At 50.4% G+C, this 16,518-nt stretch overlaps 2 protein-coding genes across 3 annotated transcripts in view; both read left to right on the top strand.

The window, feature by feature from the left end:
- Window positions 1-7,501: 7,501 nt before the first annotated feature.
- On the top strand, window positions 7,502-9,893 carry LOC125941152 (kazal-type serine protease inhibitor domain-containing protein 1-like). The gene is made up of 3 exons (XM_049658112.1): window positions 7,502-8,089; window positions 8,190-8,552; window positions 9,865-9,893. Exons 1-3 carry the CDS (start codon window positions 8,023-8,025, stop codon window positions 9,891-9,893), a joined length of 459 nt encoding a protein of 152 aa, XP_049514069.1. The 5' UTR covers window positions 7,502-8,022.
- LOC119431089 (Down syndrome cell adhesion molecule homolog) overlaps window positions 9,249-16,518 on the top strand; it is an 81,547-nt gene continuing 74,277 nt past the window's right edge. The window contains exons 1-2 of one of the 2 annotated variants that reach the window (XM_037698551.2): window positions 15,399-15,492; window positions 15,625-15,915. In XM_037698551.2, coding sequence (XP_037554479.1) covers window positions 15,414-15,492; window positions 15,625-15,915 — 370 coding nt within the window. In that variant the 5' untranslated portion in view covers window positions 15,399-15,413. Of the gene's footprint in view, window positions 10,450-15,398; window positions 15,493-15,624; window positions 15,916-16,518 lie in introns of those variants that run through there. The other variant, XM_049657025.1, reaches the window with a different exon arrangement.

The raw sequence follows: 16,518 nt of genomic DNA, 5'->3' as shown, positions 1-16,518 counted from the left end.
GTGACTGAACGCCTGGTCCGCGGAACGAGAGAAGTCCACCGCCGGTCGTGTAGCACCTCAATAACCTTACGGTATTATTAAAATAAACTACAGACCACCTCGTCTATGACTGTCCTCGTCTATGACTGCCTCGACTTCGACGACCAAAAAGATTATTTACCGCGAGGCCTGAGTCAGCTGGACGACCCACCATTCTGAGAGGTCCGACGTATTTCGCCGTATGTGGACCACCGTCCATGAAAAAGCAACAGTATAGCAACAATACTGTAACTTCGGACAACTTATTATAGTGAGCTTTTGTTAGATTCTGCAACGCATTCTGAATTCTGCGTCACATACCGCTAGCATAAAACATTGCCTCACTTCCCCCCCCCCCCCTTTTCTCGATCCGCACGCGCATGCGAACGCACAATGCAATCAGGAAAGAAGGCATTCACACAAAATACGCGAGGCTAAATTTGTTTGGCATTTGTAACTTCACATGAATGCGCATACTTTATAGAGCTCACGTTAACGCACAATATGAACGCTAGTGCCTCAAGGTCGACGCTGCAGTTCAAGAAAACACCGACGACTCTTCATCAAAGCGTCGCTCTTTGGGCAGTGGAACGCGTTCGCGAAGTCCTCAACGTATTGCAAAGATGCATTGACGGCTTGAGCCAATGTGGGGTTCGAGCTCCTGGGGCACGTGTAGAAAATGGTGAGAATGTAGAAAAACTGCGCGTGCGACACCCGCCACGTGTTGGTCGCGACCTTGGATCCGTACCAGTCGGTCATGTTGAGCGCCTTCAGCGTCGACATCAAACTCAGGGTCCTGATGGCCAGCGAGTAGGCCGCTCTTGGATCGTTGCCGCCCGGGTAGCTCTGTGCGAAGCAACGCTTTAAAGCCTTGATGCTAGCGCGAGTTCTCGATGACCACTTGACTAGCTCGAGCACCATGTACCACAGGGCGTCCGCCAAAAGAGCGCCCACCATACTGTAGTGGGGGAGGCTACGCTCTCCGGAGCCGGGGCTTAGGTCTTTGTAAATGATCGACGACAGCCGCAGCCACTTTTCACTCGGGAATTCCACTTCACCGTAATGGTACAGAGTTCCTCCCGTTTGACTCGCCAGCTGCCTCTTGACCACTTCAAACCCGTACGCGCGCCCTCGCAACACGTTCTCGCCGAAGCTCTCCGTACCTTTGGGAATCGGAACGGCACTTTCTCCCGTCTCAGTGTAAGCAACTATTTGCAGCTCTTCAAAGAGACCTTGAAATCGTTGCGAGTCCTCGGCATCAATCAGCATGTACGACTGACAGTCGGTGTACACGGCGTTCTTGACGCGAGCGAATATTTTCCGCGCCTCGACGTCCTTGTCGCGACTAGTGAACAGCGCAACTGCGAACGCTTGGTGCAATTCAGATATGAAATACAGGCTGTCCACGCATACCCTGTGGACGCTCGGTGCAGTGCCGTCGTAAGAAGTGTAGAATTCACGTGACCCAGTAGCAACGCTGTACCACACGAGGTAGGCGACTGTCTTAGCCGTCGCATCGCGGTCCTCGCCGGCGGCGAAGCTCTCGTAAAGCGTTCGTATTTCGCGGACTCCTTGCACTTCGATGGACGTGGCATTCCGTAGAGAAAACCCCCACCTGCCGAGACCGGCTTCTACGTCGTCGACGTCCCACACCTCTTGACTGAACGCGCCAATTTTGTTCGTCGTGGTGTACTTTTTTTTCGTTATTCGGCGACCTGCGGGAAATTTGTTGCACACTTCGAGTATGAATTGAGCCACGGCTTCTTCTGTCGTCGTCGCGTTGAAGGTTTCCCTCAGAGCGTCTACCACGGGTGCGATTGCGTCGGAATCTTGCTTTCGCGTCTTGCAAACACGACTTATCTTCAAGACCGTCTCCGATGTCTGTAGCTTGTAAGAGACGTAAACCACCGACGGAAGTTCGTACACGGCGGAGACAGCGACCATATAGGCAAACGCTTCTCTGCTCTTGAAGGCGCCCGCACCTTTCCACGCAACTTTAACCATCGCGCTGGCGAGAGAATGAAGGAAGTCCGGTCGACGAGGAACGACCTCCATGCACGACCTGTAGTAGGCCGCGACGAACTTCGCGGCGTCGGCGCCCCGCATACCCGCCGTAGTGTGGCCCGTGATGAGGGAGCCCCAATGCTGCATTGTCTCGTCGTCGTGTATCCAGTGTCCGTCGCTGATGACGTTAGAGCAGACGTAGGCGAAGAAATCGCTGCAAGGTTTCACGCTGGCGTTGACGTACCACGCCATTTGGGCGGCTTCGTCGGGACAGCAGAAACGTGCATCGGCCATGTCGTCGTTGCGATGCTCTAACAGGTAGGTGACGTAGACGGTTCCCGCGAAGAAGGCGACCACCGCCGTCAGGGCGCAAGCCAGGAAAGAGAAGTAGTGCCACGGGCGCTTGCTCGTCAGGAGGCCGCGGAACGCCGACGCCATCGTCGTGTACCTTGATTGGTGGGGCGACGGGCGAACGTCTTGCTGCGCTCGTTGTCGTGGCATCGAAACGCTGTCCTGCATATCGTTGTTGCTGACCGGAGCGGTTGTGGCGCATACCGACAGCGGGCGATTGGCCATGACCCGCGTGAAGCAGTCTTCTTCTACTTATTCTTCTACTGTAATCTGTAAGGAACTGGCACATTTTCTAGCCGCATCATGCCTCCGTGAGATATATGGCTATTTCACTCTTGCCGCGTGCTCCAAATGAGAAGAGGTAAAGTTTTTTATACTATAACCAAGTGCGTTGGGCTTCTTGGTTTGAAAGCGAAGCTTTCTTTAACTCGGCGAAGAGGTCATCGTCATATGCGTATAGTCAAAATGATGATGATGATGCCTCAATCAATGGCACAACCCACTGTGGGGGATAGGCCACGAACCGGGTGGTATTATGATCGAAGTTTAAGATAAATTTGTTTTGAAATAAATGAGTAATAAAAAATTTAAGGAAAAATGACCGACAGGCGCGCACCTCAACACGCGGCAGAAGTTGTTGACCTGAGTGGTTGTGACGCATACCCACAGTGGGGGATTGGCCAAGGCGGATGTAGTGTCGGTGAATTGCGAACGCATCTTCGTTTCGACCCTGGTCCAAGATCATCTTCGCATGGTCAGCCTGCCAGCCGAAACCGCGCGCAATGACATCTGCACTGCACTCTTGTAAAACATAGTCGCACATAGTAGTCTCAGCTGAGAAGCATTACTCGATACTCCCTAAATCTTATTTTTTTCATTGTTTTTTTCAATTCCGCGCCATGAAATCGTTACGAGTCTCTGGAGCCACCGCGCCCTGGAGTCTCGACTTTGGGCCATAGCCTCCAAGACCTTCGGATTACGGAAGCCGTACTTGCGCCAGCTTACAAGTCCTGCCACCAGGTGCCGGTAGTGACCGCTATTTTGCGTTTCCCTCTGGTATGAGGTACGCTTCGTGAATTTTAGGCAGCTTGGGTGCGCAAAGAAGGCGCACTGCTCGAACAAACGCCACAGCGTCAGCGCGCTTGGTGTACCTTCGCCACTGCCTATAACATTTCGGAGTGTTATGAAGCCTTCGATGACAAAGCGATTCCTCGTGCTTCTAATGTTGACATTCTCTCTCAGGCGGGCGCTGGGTCTGGAGGAAGGTGAGCGATATACGTTTTACACTAAAACGATATTGTGTTGGTATGTTAGCTCGTAGTTATGCAATCTTCAAGCGAAACAACTGAGTCAGAGCGCTTCACTCTACTGCACAACCGTACGGTAACATTAATTTATTGCGCTACTAAATTGAAAACAAATAGTCCGGACACTGTGGTAGCGCACAGACGAGTGCCGGTAACTTTGCGTTTAACTACGTTATACATTTGGGGACAAAAGTTCGTGAACCGCGTGTGACGCGCGGATATCAGAATTCAGCCTGCACAACCTGGAACTGAGTGATACACTAATGCTCTCGAGTGAAGAAATTTAGTCGGCCCCTCTCAGTTGGAAGTTGTGTGCATACTCACAGACCATAGCTAAACTTAGCGTTTTCTCTTGGGTGCAGTACACAAACGTTTCTGCCTGCCACTAGTTTCCAAGCGCATTTAATTGCTCACTATAAACTAGAAACGGCAAATATCAATATCAATAACGCGAAAAGAAAAAGCAAGGAAAAGAGATATCCATGACAGCGCGCATTCTGCAAAATCAGGTTTAGCCGTTCTAACGCAGCAGTCACGAGGTATTAGAAAGATTTAGATTAAGGGGGGCGCAAGCGTTGGGGCCCCCTAGCGCTGGAGGCCGCGCGCATTGCGCATGCGCTGACACTTACCGTAAGTGTCTGCGCATGCGTAGTACGCGTGAACCCAGGCGCTAGGGGGGGGGGCAGCGCTTGCGTCCCCCTTAATCTAAATCTATCTACTACTTAACATGTTGCCACAGGAAGGCTGAAGTTTCAGAGTGCACGCGCACATTCGCGTACTAATTGCATCAGTCGGAATGCACGAGAGAAATCCCGGCGTTCCAGGATCTCCAAAGTTACACAACGCGGGATTCTCGGCCGGCCTCACTCTGGATGAAGACACCGTAGCGACGTGCACCGTGAAGAAGAGCTCGCCGGGACCCTTCGCACTGAACTGGCACAAGGAAGCCCTCGAAATCGGGGGAGGAAACAACGGGCGCGTCGCTGTGGCCACCAAATCCTCGAGCACGACGCTGAGCATCGACGCCATCCGAGTGGAGAACATTGGGAACTACAGCTGCGTGGCCAGAAACGCCTTCGGAAGCGAGTCGCTCACGCTGCCGCTGATCATTTCAGGTGAAACATGCGGTGATGTATATGCATGCATCAATGCGGTGATGCGTGCATATGCGGTGATGTATATGCACCGGAGGCCGAGAATGCGACAGATTTTGATGCATTTACTCGCGTACTTAGCGACGAGATTGAGAGGTGAATTCACTGATGAAACGCAGGGAGGTTGGCCTGCGGTAGTATCCTCTCGCCTTCTACTCTACTCAGAGGGAAGGGGAAGTCGAGAGAAATAGGGATGCGATGAATCATAATGAGGACAGGGTGCCATTATGCAAGTATACACATTCGTGTTCATATAGGACCCGTTCACAGCTTTGACTCTAGGCCTGTGTTAACGCAAGATTCTTGATTTGAATTATTGGCTTTTACGTGCCAAAACCACGATTTGACTATGGAGTATACGCCGTAGTGGGGGGACTCCGGATTGATTTTGACCGCCAGCGGGGATCTCTAACCTGCCCCCACAATGCACGGGACTGTGGCGTTTTTGCATTTCGCCCCCATCGAAATGCGGCCGCCGTATTGCAAGGGCGGGTTAAAGTGTAAAAAATGTAAATAAACCTTTATCCATTCCTTCGAATTCCCGAACTCATCCGTTCACCAGCGAGCCACTCTTGGCGACCCTCTTAACGACGCGCGAGTTGTAACTACAAACCACAGAACACGCATAACGCAACTACACTGCACAGTTCCGTGCTATTGTGACATTTCTGTCGACTGAGAAAGGAGTGAGGCATTTAAATCTTCTAGTGTACCATTCTGAGATATTACTACTTGAAGTTTGAACAAAATCCCATCGGCGACTTTGCACAAGAATCGTCACGTTTATACCTTACATGACCTGAGGAGTTTCGTGGATCCGCCGGCGTCCTGCGGAAATGAACTCTAGTTCCGTTCGCGGTGCTTTCTTATTATTGTTCTCGCAGCTTGACGACATATGCGGATGCTCTGGTTTCAATATACAGCTGTTGGCGAACGTGGTCGACGCCCGTGCTGAGAATGAACGTCGCACTCAGCGGAAGGTTTTCTCCGCTTGCAGCACAAGTTGGCGCCACGTATTTTTGAAATCGCCTGGTTCGTTTGTCAATGACAAACCAGGTGACACTACTCGTCCACTGTCAAAGCGATGTTCGCACAACTCTCGCTGTCCGCCTCAATTTAGGGAACAGCTGCCGCCGCATTGTAAGCGGTACTCCGACTCGAAAGAGTACGCAACGTCTAAACCGCGTTCAACACGCTCTTCAAGTAGCAAAACGAAGTTACGTCAGACTGAGGAAGCCATGCCGGGAAATGACGGTTTACTTCTTCTCTGCTCGGCTGTCTACTGTTTCGCGAAGCCAGCTGCAACAGCCGGTAAGCGTTTTTCATACACCTACGACTAAGCACGCGGCGTCCCAAACTGCACGCACAGCGTGAAAGCGCTGGACAACGGAGGGCGTTTTCCCAAATGCTTTCCAGAAGCTCCCAAAGTCGCCGACTTATCCTTCCCATCGAATCTCGCGATGGGAGACGAAGTGATCGCCCTGTGCGTGGTCAAGAAAGGCAGCACCGGACCGTACCACGTCTCGTGGCGCAAGGACGGCGCGGAACTAAGTCCCACGGGCCGGTTGTCCCTGTCGGCGCTCTCTCGGAGCAGCGCGGCGCTGAGGATCGAGAGCCTGCGCCCGGGCGACATCGGCAACTACACCTGCACGGCGAGCAATGCGTTCGGCAGCGACACCGTCACTGCACCGCTCGTCGTCAATGGTAACGTGACGCTTTCGCTTCGGAGATTCAACAAAGTGATAGTATAACGTTGTGCAGAAGTCAGGGCTTCAGCCCCACGAGGTATAGGCTCGCTGAAAGGCGGACTCCGGGTGAACATTTTGAGAATGTAACGTAATAACGCTCCTTGCCGCCGCGTATTGGTCACCGACACTCATGTAATCTGATCGCATGAGCGACGCGAATTGTCTAGAACTTTCTGGAAGACACGCGGGCATCAGGGATTAATCTGGAACCTTCGGTGACTCAGGTATAAAAACCGACGCGTTTCGCCGCTGATCAGATTTTCGACGACCGCCGACTGTGTTCACCGCTTTCGCTGTGCTTTGAGTGTAGCTTGGTTTTGTGGGCACAAGTTCGCCCAATAAAGAATCAGTTTCGTCATACAGAGTTTTACGACTGTTTCCTTCAGCGTCACTACTACGTGACAATATATATATATATATATATATATATATATATATATATTACCCAGAAGAACACATTTCGCAAGCAGATACACGAGAGCGATCCCGAAAGACGGTAGAGGAATCACAGTAAGCGTTCAAGCCGTATTCACGATAGTACTGCACGTAATGGAGAAAACAGCAACGAAAGAACGAGCCCCTACGCGACCCTTTCTTTTGGCATTTCACTTGACGACGATAGTACAATTTGCATTCTGCAGCATCATAATGATCATATCTGATGCCAAGCGATGGTCAAGTGTGGGGTTGACGAGCCGTGATACTTCGGGAACCTGGGCTTACGGTTTTGTCGCCGTAAGAGCGGCAAATTCTCAATGAACACAAAACAGCATCATATCTGCATGCTTTATCAGGTCTCAGTTCTTACTGCCTCACATCTCGCCCATTCTGCTCAGAGAGAGGCGAAGATGCACGCACTCGCGCCTTTGCCTGCTCCACGGAATCATTTGCTGAAAGCTGTTGACACGTTTTTGTTTGTTGACTATACGAGATTGTGGTTCCAACTATACTGGACGCGGCGATTGCGTTGCGATAGGGGTGGAATGCAAGAAAATGAAGTTGTGCTGAAGCATTGGCGCAGGTTAGAGAGTCCAAGATGGTTCACACTGTTCGCAGAGCTCCTTTCTCCTACGGCTGCCCTGATAGATGCTGGGCGTAAAGTCCTATTAATTGTTATTAGTAAGCTGTATTAACCTTAAATCGAACCAAATCATACTATTACAATCGCCGCTTCATTGCGACAGCAAGTGGAATGTGTTTTTCATGTTGAACCATTTTCTCATCTCCCGCCAGACGTTTCGTAGAGCAGTGCTGCACGTGGGCCGCGTGCAACAGTGCGTAAAACGCACACCAGATGGCGCTAGTTGTCCATCGCGCGCTGCTTGTGCTGCCGAGAAGTTCCCACCCCGCTTCTCGACACAATTTAAATCGTCCGCTGCAGAGTCAGGAGTGCGACGCGCAGACTCGGGCAACGCGCTTTGACTTAGCACTTACGGAGTCATGCGCGACGTTTCGGATAAGTTCTTCCTTGTCGCTGTCGTCCTCCTGGCACACGCCCGAGGCTCCGGTAAGCTACTTCCCAGATCTCCACCTTGAATTGCAGTCGCACCTGGTTGGAGCGTGTGAGCGTTCACGTCGTCACCTCGCATTTTGCGGTCGCGTTTCAGGGCTTCCTCCGAAGGTTTTCGAATTCACATTCCCACCGGAGGTAGCGCTGGGCGACGAAATTCTCGCCGGATGTGTGGTCAAGAAAGGAACGTTGGGACCGTACTCAATTGTGTGGCAGAAGGACGGCAGAGAACTCGAAAGCGGCGACCGCGTGTTGGTATCCGGCCAGTCCAAGACCAGCGCCGCCCTGCGAATCGCGGCAGTTCGTCCCGAGGACGTCGGCAACTACACCTGCGTGGCGAGAAACTCGTTCGGCAGCGACAGCTTTACGGCACTGCTGGTTGTCCACGGTAATGGTTGTCCCTCTCATACTTTCGTGTTCTTCATTGTCATCCGCCCAACACGTAGCAGGAAACTGGAAAGTAAAGCTGCAATTTTTGTGGAAAGTAAAAATTGCCGCGCGACTGGCCGCTCAAAGCACTTTGCGTGTATTCGCGGGCTTCTTTCACGCTCGGTAAAACAGTTACTCGTATGTAGCACGCATTGAGCCAACAGAAAGCTGTATCGGGAGTTTTTCATTTGGCTCTACAATTTCCTCACTGACACGTTTCATCTAATTATAATAATTGAGAAGTTGATTAATTAATTAAGACTAATTATGTAATTAGGCGGTATGCAAAAAACAATCTTGAGTATCTCGAAGCGATGGCAAACAATATTACCTTGGTTCTGTCCAGCTACGTGGTATTTGCATATACTTAAATTCTGGTGCATGATGGTTGAGACACTGTGTGTGTGTGTGTGTGTGTGTGTGTGTGTGTGTGTGTGTGTGTGTGTGTGTGTGTGTGTGTGTGTGTGTGTGTGTGTGTGTGTGTGTGTGTGTGTGTGTGTGTGTGTGTGTGTGTGTGTGTGTGTGTGTGTGTGTGTGTGTGTGTGTGTGTGTGTGTGTGTGTGTGTGTGTGTGTGTGTGTGTGTGTGTGTGTGTGTGTGTGTGTGTGTGTGTGTGTGTGTGTCGTTATGAGCTATACTGTCAACGTGTTTGAAACGAAGTTAAACTGAAATTACAGTGGCCCTGCTCCTATAGAGTCCGATACACCAATCAGCTTTCCACATCAGAGAAAAACGCAGGCAAACAGGACGCCTATCCGGATTTTCTTTATTTCTCTCTCTTTGTCTCCGGAAGTGACGTCACATGTATTCGACAGTAGCAGTTTCCTACGCTCCGTTGTTCGTAAACGTTGTTGTCGAAAAACAGGCGGGAATTCTACGTATATTCCTGAAGCAATGCAGGGGTAGTGATGGCAGCTTATCGTCATTCATATGCGGTTATTAGTAAAAGTAAAAAAAAAAAAAAAAAAAAAAACGCGGCGACAATGTCCTTTCAGTTCTCCGAATACGTATTTACTAACTATGCCACTAGAAAACGCCGTTGTATGGCATCGCATCGCGTCGACGGTGACTCGAAGTACACACTTGATCTTTATCTGATGGAATGAAGCCTGCACGCCCCACATCGGCTAGAATCACGTCACTGGAGGCAGCGCCGCTTTCCACAGTGCAAAAGCGCGCACATGCAGCGTCGTGTTACATGTGTACGCGGCTTGATGCACTCGCGCCAGATTTTCAAACTCCGCGTTTTACTCGATGTGTTGCGCGTCGCCAGCACCACGCGGCGCTAGTTGTCCGTTCGTGTGGAATCTGGTCTCTACAGCGTTTCGTTTTCGGCATTCCCAGCGCCATTCGGTTCGCAGACCTGGTATTGAGGAGTCATCCTGCGACGTCTCAGCCATTGCATTAAGGCTTGTACGCGTAAGTGAATTCAGTGCGTCTATACGCATACTTGCGAGACAATGAAGAACTGCGCCAGCCCAGTCGGTCTGACGCTGCTACTGTTCTCGATGACGACCTCTTCGACGGGCACAGCCGGTAAGCTTCTGCCGCTTAAGAACGAACACGATCGCACACGACTGCGAATCGGAGTGCGAGGCGTAATCAATGCATTCTCGCGTCGGCATTCTCTTGGGGCAGCCCCGCCGAAGGTAGGCGAACTCGGTTTCCCTTCGGACGTCGCGCTGGGAGACGAAGTGATCGTGCCCTGCGTGGTCAAGAAGGGCAGCGCTGGGCCTTTCGTCGTCGAATGGTTCAAAGGCGGCGAGCAGCTGAAGAACGCGGCAGGCCGCGTCACCGTGTCCACGCCGTCCAAGAGCAGCGCGACCCTGCACATCGCTGGCCTTCGAGCCGAGGACGTCGGCAACTACACGTGCGTGGCGCGGAACGGCTTCGGAAGCGACAGCGCCACTGCGCAGCTCGTCGTTCACGGTAACTCGGTCGCTGATTGGCTGAACGCTATAACGCGCTCTTGCCAGGGAGTACTACAGTCAAACCCCGATATATCGAATCTGAAGGGATCACAAAAAAGTTCTATATATAAGTAATTCTAAATATAACAGAAATTTTATACAAAGATTTCCGAAGGGATTTTACTGCTGTTCGTTATACACAATAATTCGTTATATGTGGGATCGATGTATCCGGGTTCGACTCTACAGGTCTGGAATGCGAGAGAAGCAGAGAAAACGCGGCTTTCACCGACGCGGAGAAGCTGCGTGTTCGGTAAATATATGGGTGTCGTTGTTGTTGTAGTAGTTGGTCGTTTATTTACATTTCTATGCAAAAAATAGGCAGAAAGAAGATTGCGACAGGCCGCTGTGTAACTGTATATCTTTGGCTGCCGACACCCCAACGGCCGCCAGCAGATAGAGGTGGCGGGTTGTATGGGGATAAAGGAGAGGAAAAAAGAATAGCGATGAGGATAGAGTGGTAATAATATGCGAAATTATATATACGCCTATTTACAAACAGTGACTAGGTCAACACTTAACCTTTTCAACATTACGCATGCCGTTGCTTGTCGCGAGACATAATTGTAGTAAAGTGGCCAGCCAAGGGCGTGGCAGAGGATAATCATTAGCGGCGGCGGAAAGCTTAGTAGAAACGGCTCACAGGTACAGTAAACCTGCCTTTCAAAAAAAAAAAAAAAAAAAAAAAAAACTCGTACCACTTGGGTTTTTCGCTAATTTTCAAATGCGAGAGCAAGCAACCAACCTAACGTCACGGAGATGCAGCGGCGCTATCGTCGTACCTACAACGGGGCGCCCAATTTTATTAACTCGGGTTTAATTTTTACGAGGTTCCGGTCCATGAACCGTATTCAAAGCTGTTGGAAGCAAAGCAGCAACGGACGGACTCTGCGACCAACCTAGTCCTGTGTAAGGCCAACCTACTCGGTTGGCCTTAAACACAACCGGTGCCTAAGTAGACCTGTTTCTACGCTACTGTTTGCTGCGTAGAAACAGCAGGTTTATAGACCAGCAGGTCTATAAAAGTGGCTGTGCTCACCACTCACCGGTGCACGGAAGGTTCAACTTATCCATAAACACGTGGGTAGGGCCGTGAGTACGTCACTGGCCTCGGCAATCACATCGTCATTACGATGATGTGAACGAAGTGTGGGAAATTGTACAAAATACTGCCGAGTTATTGGGTGCCATCTCGTTTTATGACATCCATACTGAAGTTACATTTGTGTTCGGTGTTGTGCCTAAATACAGCGCATTACTTCATGAGGTCACGAGCACGAATTGCACGGCATTAAAATTCGCCATGATGATTGCGACAACGGTTATGGTTGCAATGATTATGAGGATTAGGACTTATCCTTTATGAGCGAACACTTTAATGCCATGAACGCCTGTGGTGTCGTGTGTGCGCTTCCGTTGGGCGCCCTACGTCACTCAATGCACGTGGTGTGGATAATATCGTTAGTTGAACTCAAGACGACGTCTGTTCGTTACTCTGAGTTATGCTACGTTCGCTTAACTACCACAAAATGCCTTCCGGCACTACGTTTCGGAAAAATGACCTGAAAATTTATTTGCATTGACTGTTCGCACAGCTCCGCTGTTCACCTTCTCGGTTCGTTATGTTCGGCAACATCCTGAAGTAGTTAATAGTTTGCCAAGCTATTGGCTCACCGCATATGGCGTGATAACCTGTGGGTTTGGTGGACTTATACTTCGTTTCGCGCGTGCTTATTTCGAGACCCGGGAGATATGTGTATAAAGGTAACTTCCATGTGCGCAACAGTTCGTGTGCGTGCGATGATCACGCAAGGCACGCTGACATTTCTATTCAAACCGTTACCTGTTTGCGTGACTTGCGCTCACTGAAACACCGCTCCTCACTATAGCGTTGGAGAACACACGCACATTACTGTCTCACGCGACACTGCGCGTCACATTATTACTATTTTATTTTAATATTTTTTTTTATTTTGTCATGGAATTATCGTCTCTGCCAAGCAATATCGAAGAACAGTACTGGTTAGAAAGCTTGAAAAGCGTAATTTATTTTTATATCACGCACGTATTACATTGGTCAGAGCGCCTTTTGCTACAAGCGCCTTTTGACCAGAATTATTTAACATATGTTAACTATAGCAGAAGTTACGAACGAGTCACGAAGGCTATACTGCCAACCTCAACGCCGAAGACCTTAAGGTGTTGGCGACACCGCGTGTGCAGAAACTTGGGGAATAGTCCGGACTTGAAACAGCCGCCCTACACGTAGTTCTCTAAATCTCCACCAGATGCCGCTAGCTCCCTGCGCTCGGACGCGAAATGCTGCAGACTCAAAAAGAGCAGCTTCCACGGAGTGAAGTAACATTCAGGACCGCGTACAAGACGCCCTACAGATGCCTCTCTCGAAGAGCTCGCCGTGCGCCATGAGGCTGCTACGCATACTCCTTGCGTTAGCGACTGATCTTCTTGCTGCAAGTGCTCAAACGCAAGGTAAGCGTCAGATTTTGGCCTCTTGATTAAAGTTTGATGGTGATCTTGGTTTATTACTTTCAGTTGGAAGAGAGCGCTGATCTTACTGCAGGTATAACTTGGTTTCCAACATTGCACATAGCCGTATTAACGCCCGCGTCCAGTCGCACCTGTAAAGGCTTTGCAGTAAGACAGCGCTATTTTGTATAATATATATTGGATATAACTGTACGACACTGGCATGACGCCTGATGCCTGAGACAACTTCTCTCCAATTTATCTCATTACTTTATTGAAAAACGATCAAACAGCTGCAGCGCATCGTGAAAGGAAAGAGGTATATATTTCTTGCGCGCACAAATACCTTAAAAAGCATTCTTCACCACTCACGTTCCAGCTTCGCCGAAGTTACAAAGCACCGGATTTCCGAGCGAAATCTCGCTCGGCGACGACACTGCCGCAATCTGCCTGGTCTCGAAGGGCTCGTCGGGGCCGTTCAAGATGACCTGGTACAAGGACGGCGACGAAGTGCGCAACTCCAAGCGCATCACTGTTGTGGTCGGAGCTAGCAAAGCGGTGCTGAACATCGACGCCATCCGAGTGGAGGACATCGGCAACTACACTTGCGCGGCGACGAACCGCTTCGGCACCGACAGCCTGACCATGCCACTTCTTGTGACAGGTGACACATTCTTTGGTGCCCGCGATTATTCCCGATTGAGTATACACGACGGTTGTAGGCGTTATGGGGTTCGTGGCTGCCTTCAACCTAAGGGCATATTGGTGTCTTAGCATTCGTCTGGAATCGGTCATCAGCGTCTGTATGGACAGGTCGTGAAAGTGTTAGTAGGGTAAAAACTGCAGTGGGACCTTAGTCAAGGTAACTACTGGAGAACCACATCGCTGCTCGTAAACGGTCGATTCTTTACTGGCGTCGTGCGCGTAATTAATATTTAAACACCCCGGAGTCATTGAGCTGAGTGCTCCACGTTAGTGCACGAAAGGCGTTCTGCACAGGAGGTCCGCCCGCATGCACTATCACCACTCGTCACTGAAAGTTTGTGCTCATGTCCTTTAGAGGGCGCCACGATTCCGTGCAGCGTCTACTGCGCGTGTCGCGGAGAGCTCTGAACGCCAAACACTTCAGATGAGAGGAACCCTGGTCTATCACTGTTTGCGTTCTGCGAGGTGCGAATAGGCGTCACGGGGTCGTGGATTCATAGCTTCTGCGGAAAGAAAAGGTTCGTTTCTTTCGTGCAACAAACGCCACGGCGTCGGCCCGCGTTTCAACGCACTTGTGGTCACACGGCCGAGAACGATCTGAAGGAAAGCAAAATATTTACTGCGGTTGTCTGCACTCAGCATGCTCCAGAAACGTGCCGGTACCAGACCCTGCCATATGTGCTTACACAGGCGAGACACGGAAGCCTCCAACTACATTTGTAAGCTTCTGAAAGCGCAGAAACAAAGATGGACGGATTACTGCAACGATATCGTAGGGGCCGCCGAGCATGCTCAGCAGGAAAGTTGCCACTGGATGAACTTACCAGGCGTATGCATATGCTTGGCGAGCGAACGGGTACTTGAGCGTCGATGCTCGCGCGCCCAAATTCAAGATCCCTCGAGGTGGGGTTCCATTTTGAGCGTTGCATTGGCTGGCGGCTTGGTGGTTGTTCGGTAGTGGAATGTTGCTCATCCTGCGGTAGAGCAGAGCAAACAAACAACTTTAAAAAGAACTGGGACAATGAGATAGTATGAACTTAAAAAGCATACCGTGCGCAGACCGCGAGCCTTCGACAAACACATGCCATCTAAAAGAAACAGCAGGTCCTTCGTCACAGAAAGCTAAGTTTATTCACGCGGAGGCTAGGTTCCCGGCCAAGAGAGAACTTGTCTCGTATCAAGGCCATTTAAAGAGACCGGCTTTTGTGTTTGCAAGTGATTCGAGTCTGCTATATATATTCATACAATTCTAAACCCTGTGTTATTGGCAGTCCCTCTTTCAACCTTTGAGTCGCCGTATTCGCTGCCAGAACCATTAAAAGAAAGCGCCATGTTGAAGAATACAAAATTTCAAAAGATGTTACCACACCATATATGAGCGATCTAGTACGCCTTCTGCGCCCTCTGTCCTAAGACTGGCCGTTCCGAGCCGTAATGTTTGGCGAGCTAACGGGTACTTGAGCGTCGATGCTCCCGCGCCCGAATTCAAAATCCCTCGCAGCGTTAGTGCCATCCTCTAACACGAAGTGGCGTTAGTTGTCCAGGTCTTCGCAAGGTTCATCTCGCGACGACGTCCGGGCTGTGCTTCGAACGGATTCAAACCACATAGATCCGACGGCGCAGACAGACAGTCATGCGCTACTCTGCAGGCGCTTTCACTTGGACGTGCGCACGCACTTCGCTTGCTGTTTAAAGGTTTCTTGTATCAAACGTAAAAGTTCACATTACACAATGAAGTACGTGGATAATTTTGCCGCGCTAGTTCTGGGAATCGTGCTCGTTGCGACGACGTCGGCAGCGACTGGAGCTGGTAAGCAGCACCAATACGTTGGTCACTTTCGTCCTGCATGACCCCCGTTTGATTTGTGCGACGGCATCGAATTACGAAGCGACCTTACGACGAGAAGTGACACCTCTTTATATGCTCCTCTTACTGCGTCAGCGCCTCCCAAGCTCGGAGAGCTGTGGTTTCCTCCGGACGTCGCCCTGGGTGACGAGGTCGTCGTCACTTGCGTGGTGAAAAAGGGTAGCGCCGGACCCTATCAGATCACTTGGGAGAAAGACGGCAGAGAAGTGGCAGGAACCGATCTTCGAGTCTCCCTGTCCACGCTATCCATGGGAAGCGTGGCGCTTCGCGTCGCCAGTCTCCGAGCCGAAGACATCGGCAACTACAGCTGCACGGCCAGGAACCGCTTTGGAAGCGACAGCGTCACGGCGCCGCTCGTTGTGCACGGTATGAACCTCGACATCAACGGGGTGAAGGTCACCTTATCGCTATACTAGGGTTCTAGCCACCCTAAGTATACCCCACTTGCCTGTCACCCATTTTTCTTCTCGATGTTGATTTTGCGCATTCCAATTTTCTGAATAGGCCTTTAAAAAGGCCTTGGCTGAGGTAGTGATTTATTTATTTATTTGGCTTAATGTCTGAAAGTTCGACAATCTGCGTGAGATGATAATAGTTAGCCTTTAGGAAGCGGTCTTAAAAGCTAACTGTCTCTATACACAGCTTACACACGCGAAGTTTGCACCGCCGCAAGTATGGTATAACCGTAATCAAACGTGTCCAGGTGTTTGATGTTTACACTTCAGCCAACCCTTTGTGCAAGACGCCGCGAACACCTTTTCAGGCACGGTGTGCTCCACCTGATATAAATAATAAGATAAGAAGCATAATGAACTCCACTCGAAGATAACTGATTAGGGGCTGCTGCAGCCCGCCGATAACTGACGGCTGCGTGATTCCCGCAGCCATACACCACCGAATCGCGTGATCGCGTGGCTTTCAACTTCGACACTGAAGTGAAGAGATTCGACTGCCGTGCCGATCTGATCT

The sequence above is a fragment of the Dermacentor silvarum genome, chromosome 10 (assembly GCF_013339745.2).
Source record: "Dermacentor silvarum isolate Dsil-2018 chromosome 10, BIME_Dsil_1.4, whole genome shotgun sequence".
Classification (NCBI taxonomy): Eukaryota; Metazoa; Arthropoda; class Arachnida; order Ixodida; family Ixodidae; genus Dermacentor; species Dermacentor silvarum.
The sequence above is the reverse complement of the archived record's forward strand: the minus strand, read 5'-3'. Positions and strand labels throughout refer to the sequence as shown.

Excerpts from the sequence above, each read along its gene's own strand:
- LOC125941152 (XM_049658112.1), top strand. The coding sequence starts at position 8,023 with ATGCGCGACGTTTCGGATAAGTTCTTCCTTGTCGCTGTCGTCCTCCTG. Across the intron at positions 8,090-8,189 it reads GGCACACGCCCGAGGCTCCG|GGCTTCCTCCGAAGGTTTTC; the intron begins GTAAGCTACTTC and ends GTCGCGTTTCAG. Across the intron at positions 8,553-9,864 it reads ACGTAGCAGGAAACTGGAAA|CGCCATTCGGTTCGCAGACC; the intron begins GTAAAGCTGCAA and ends CGGCATTCCCAG.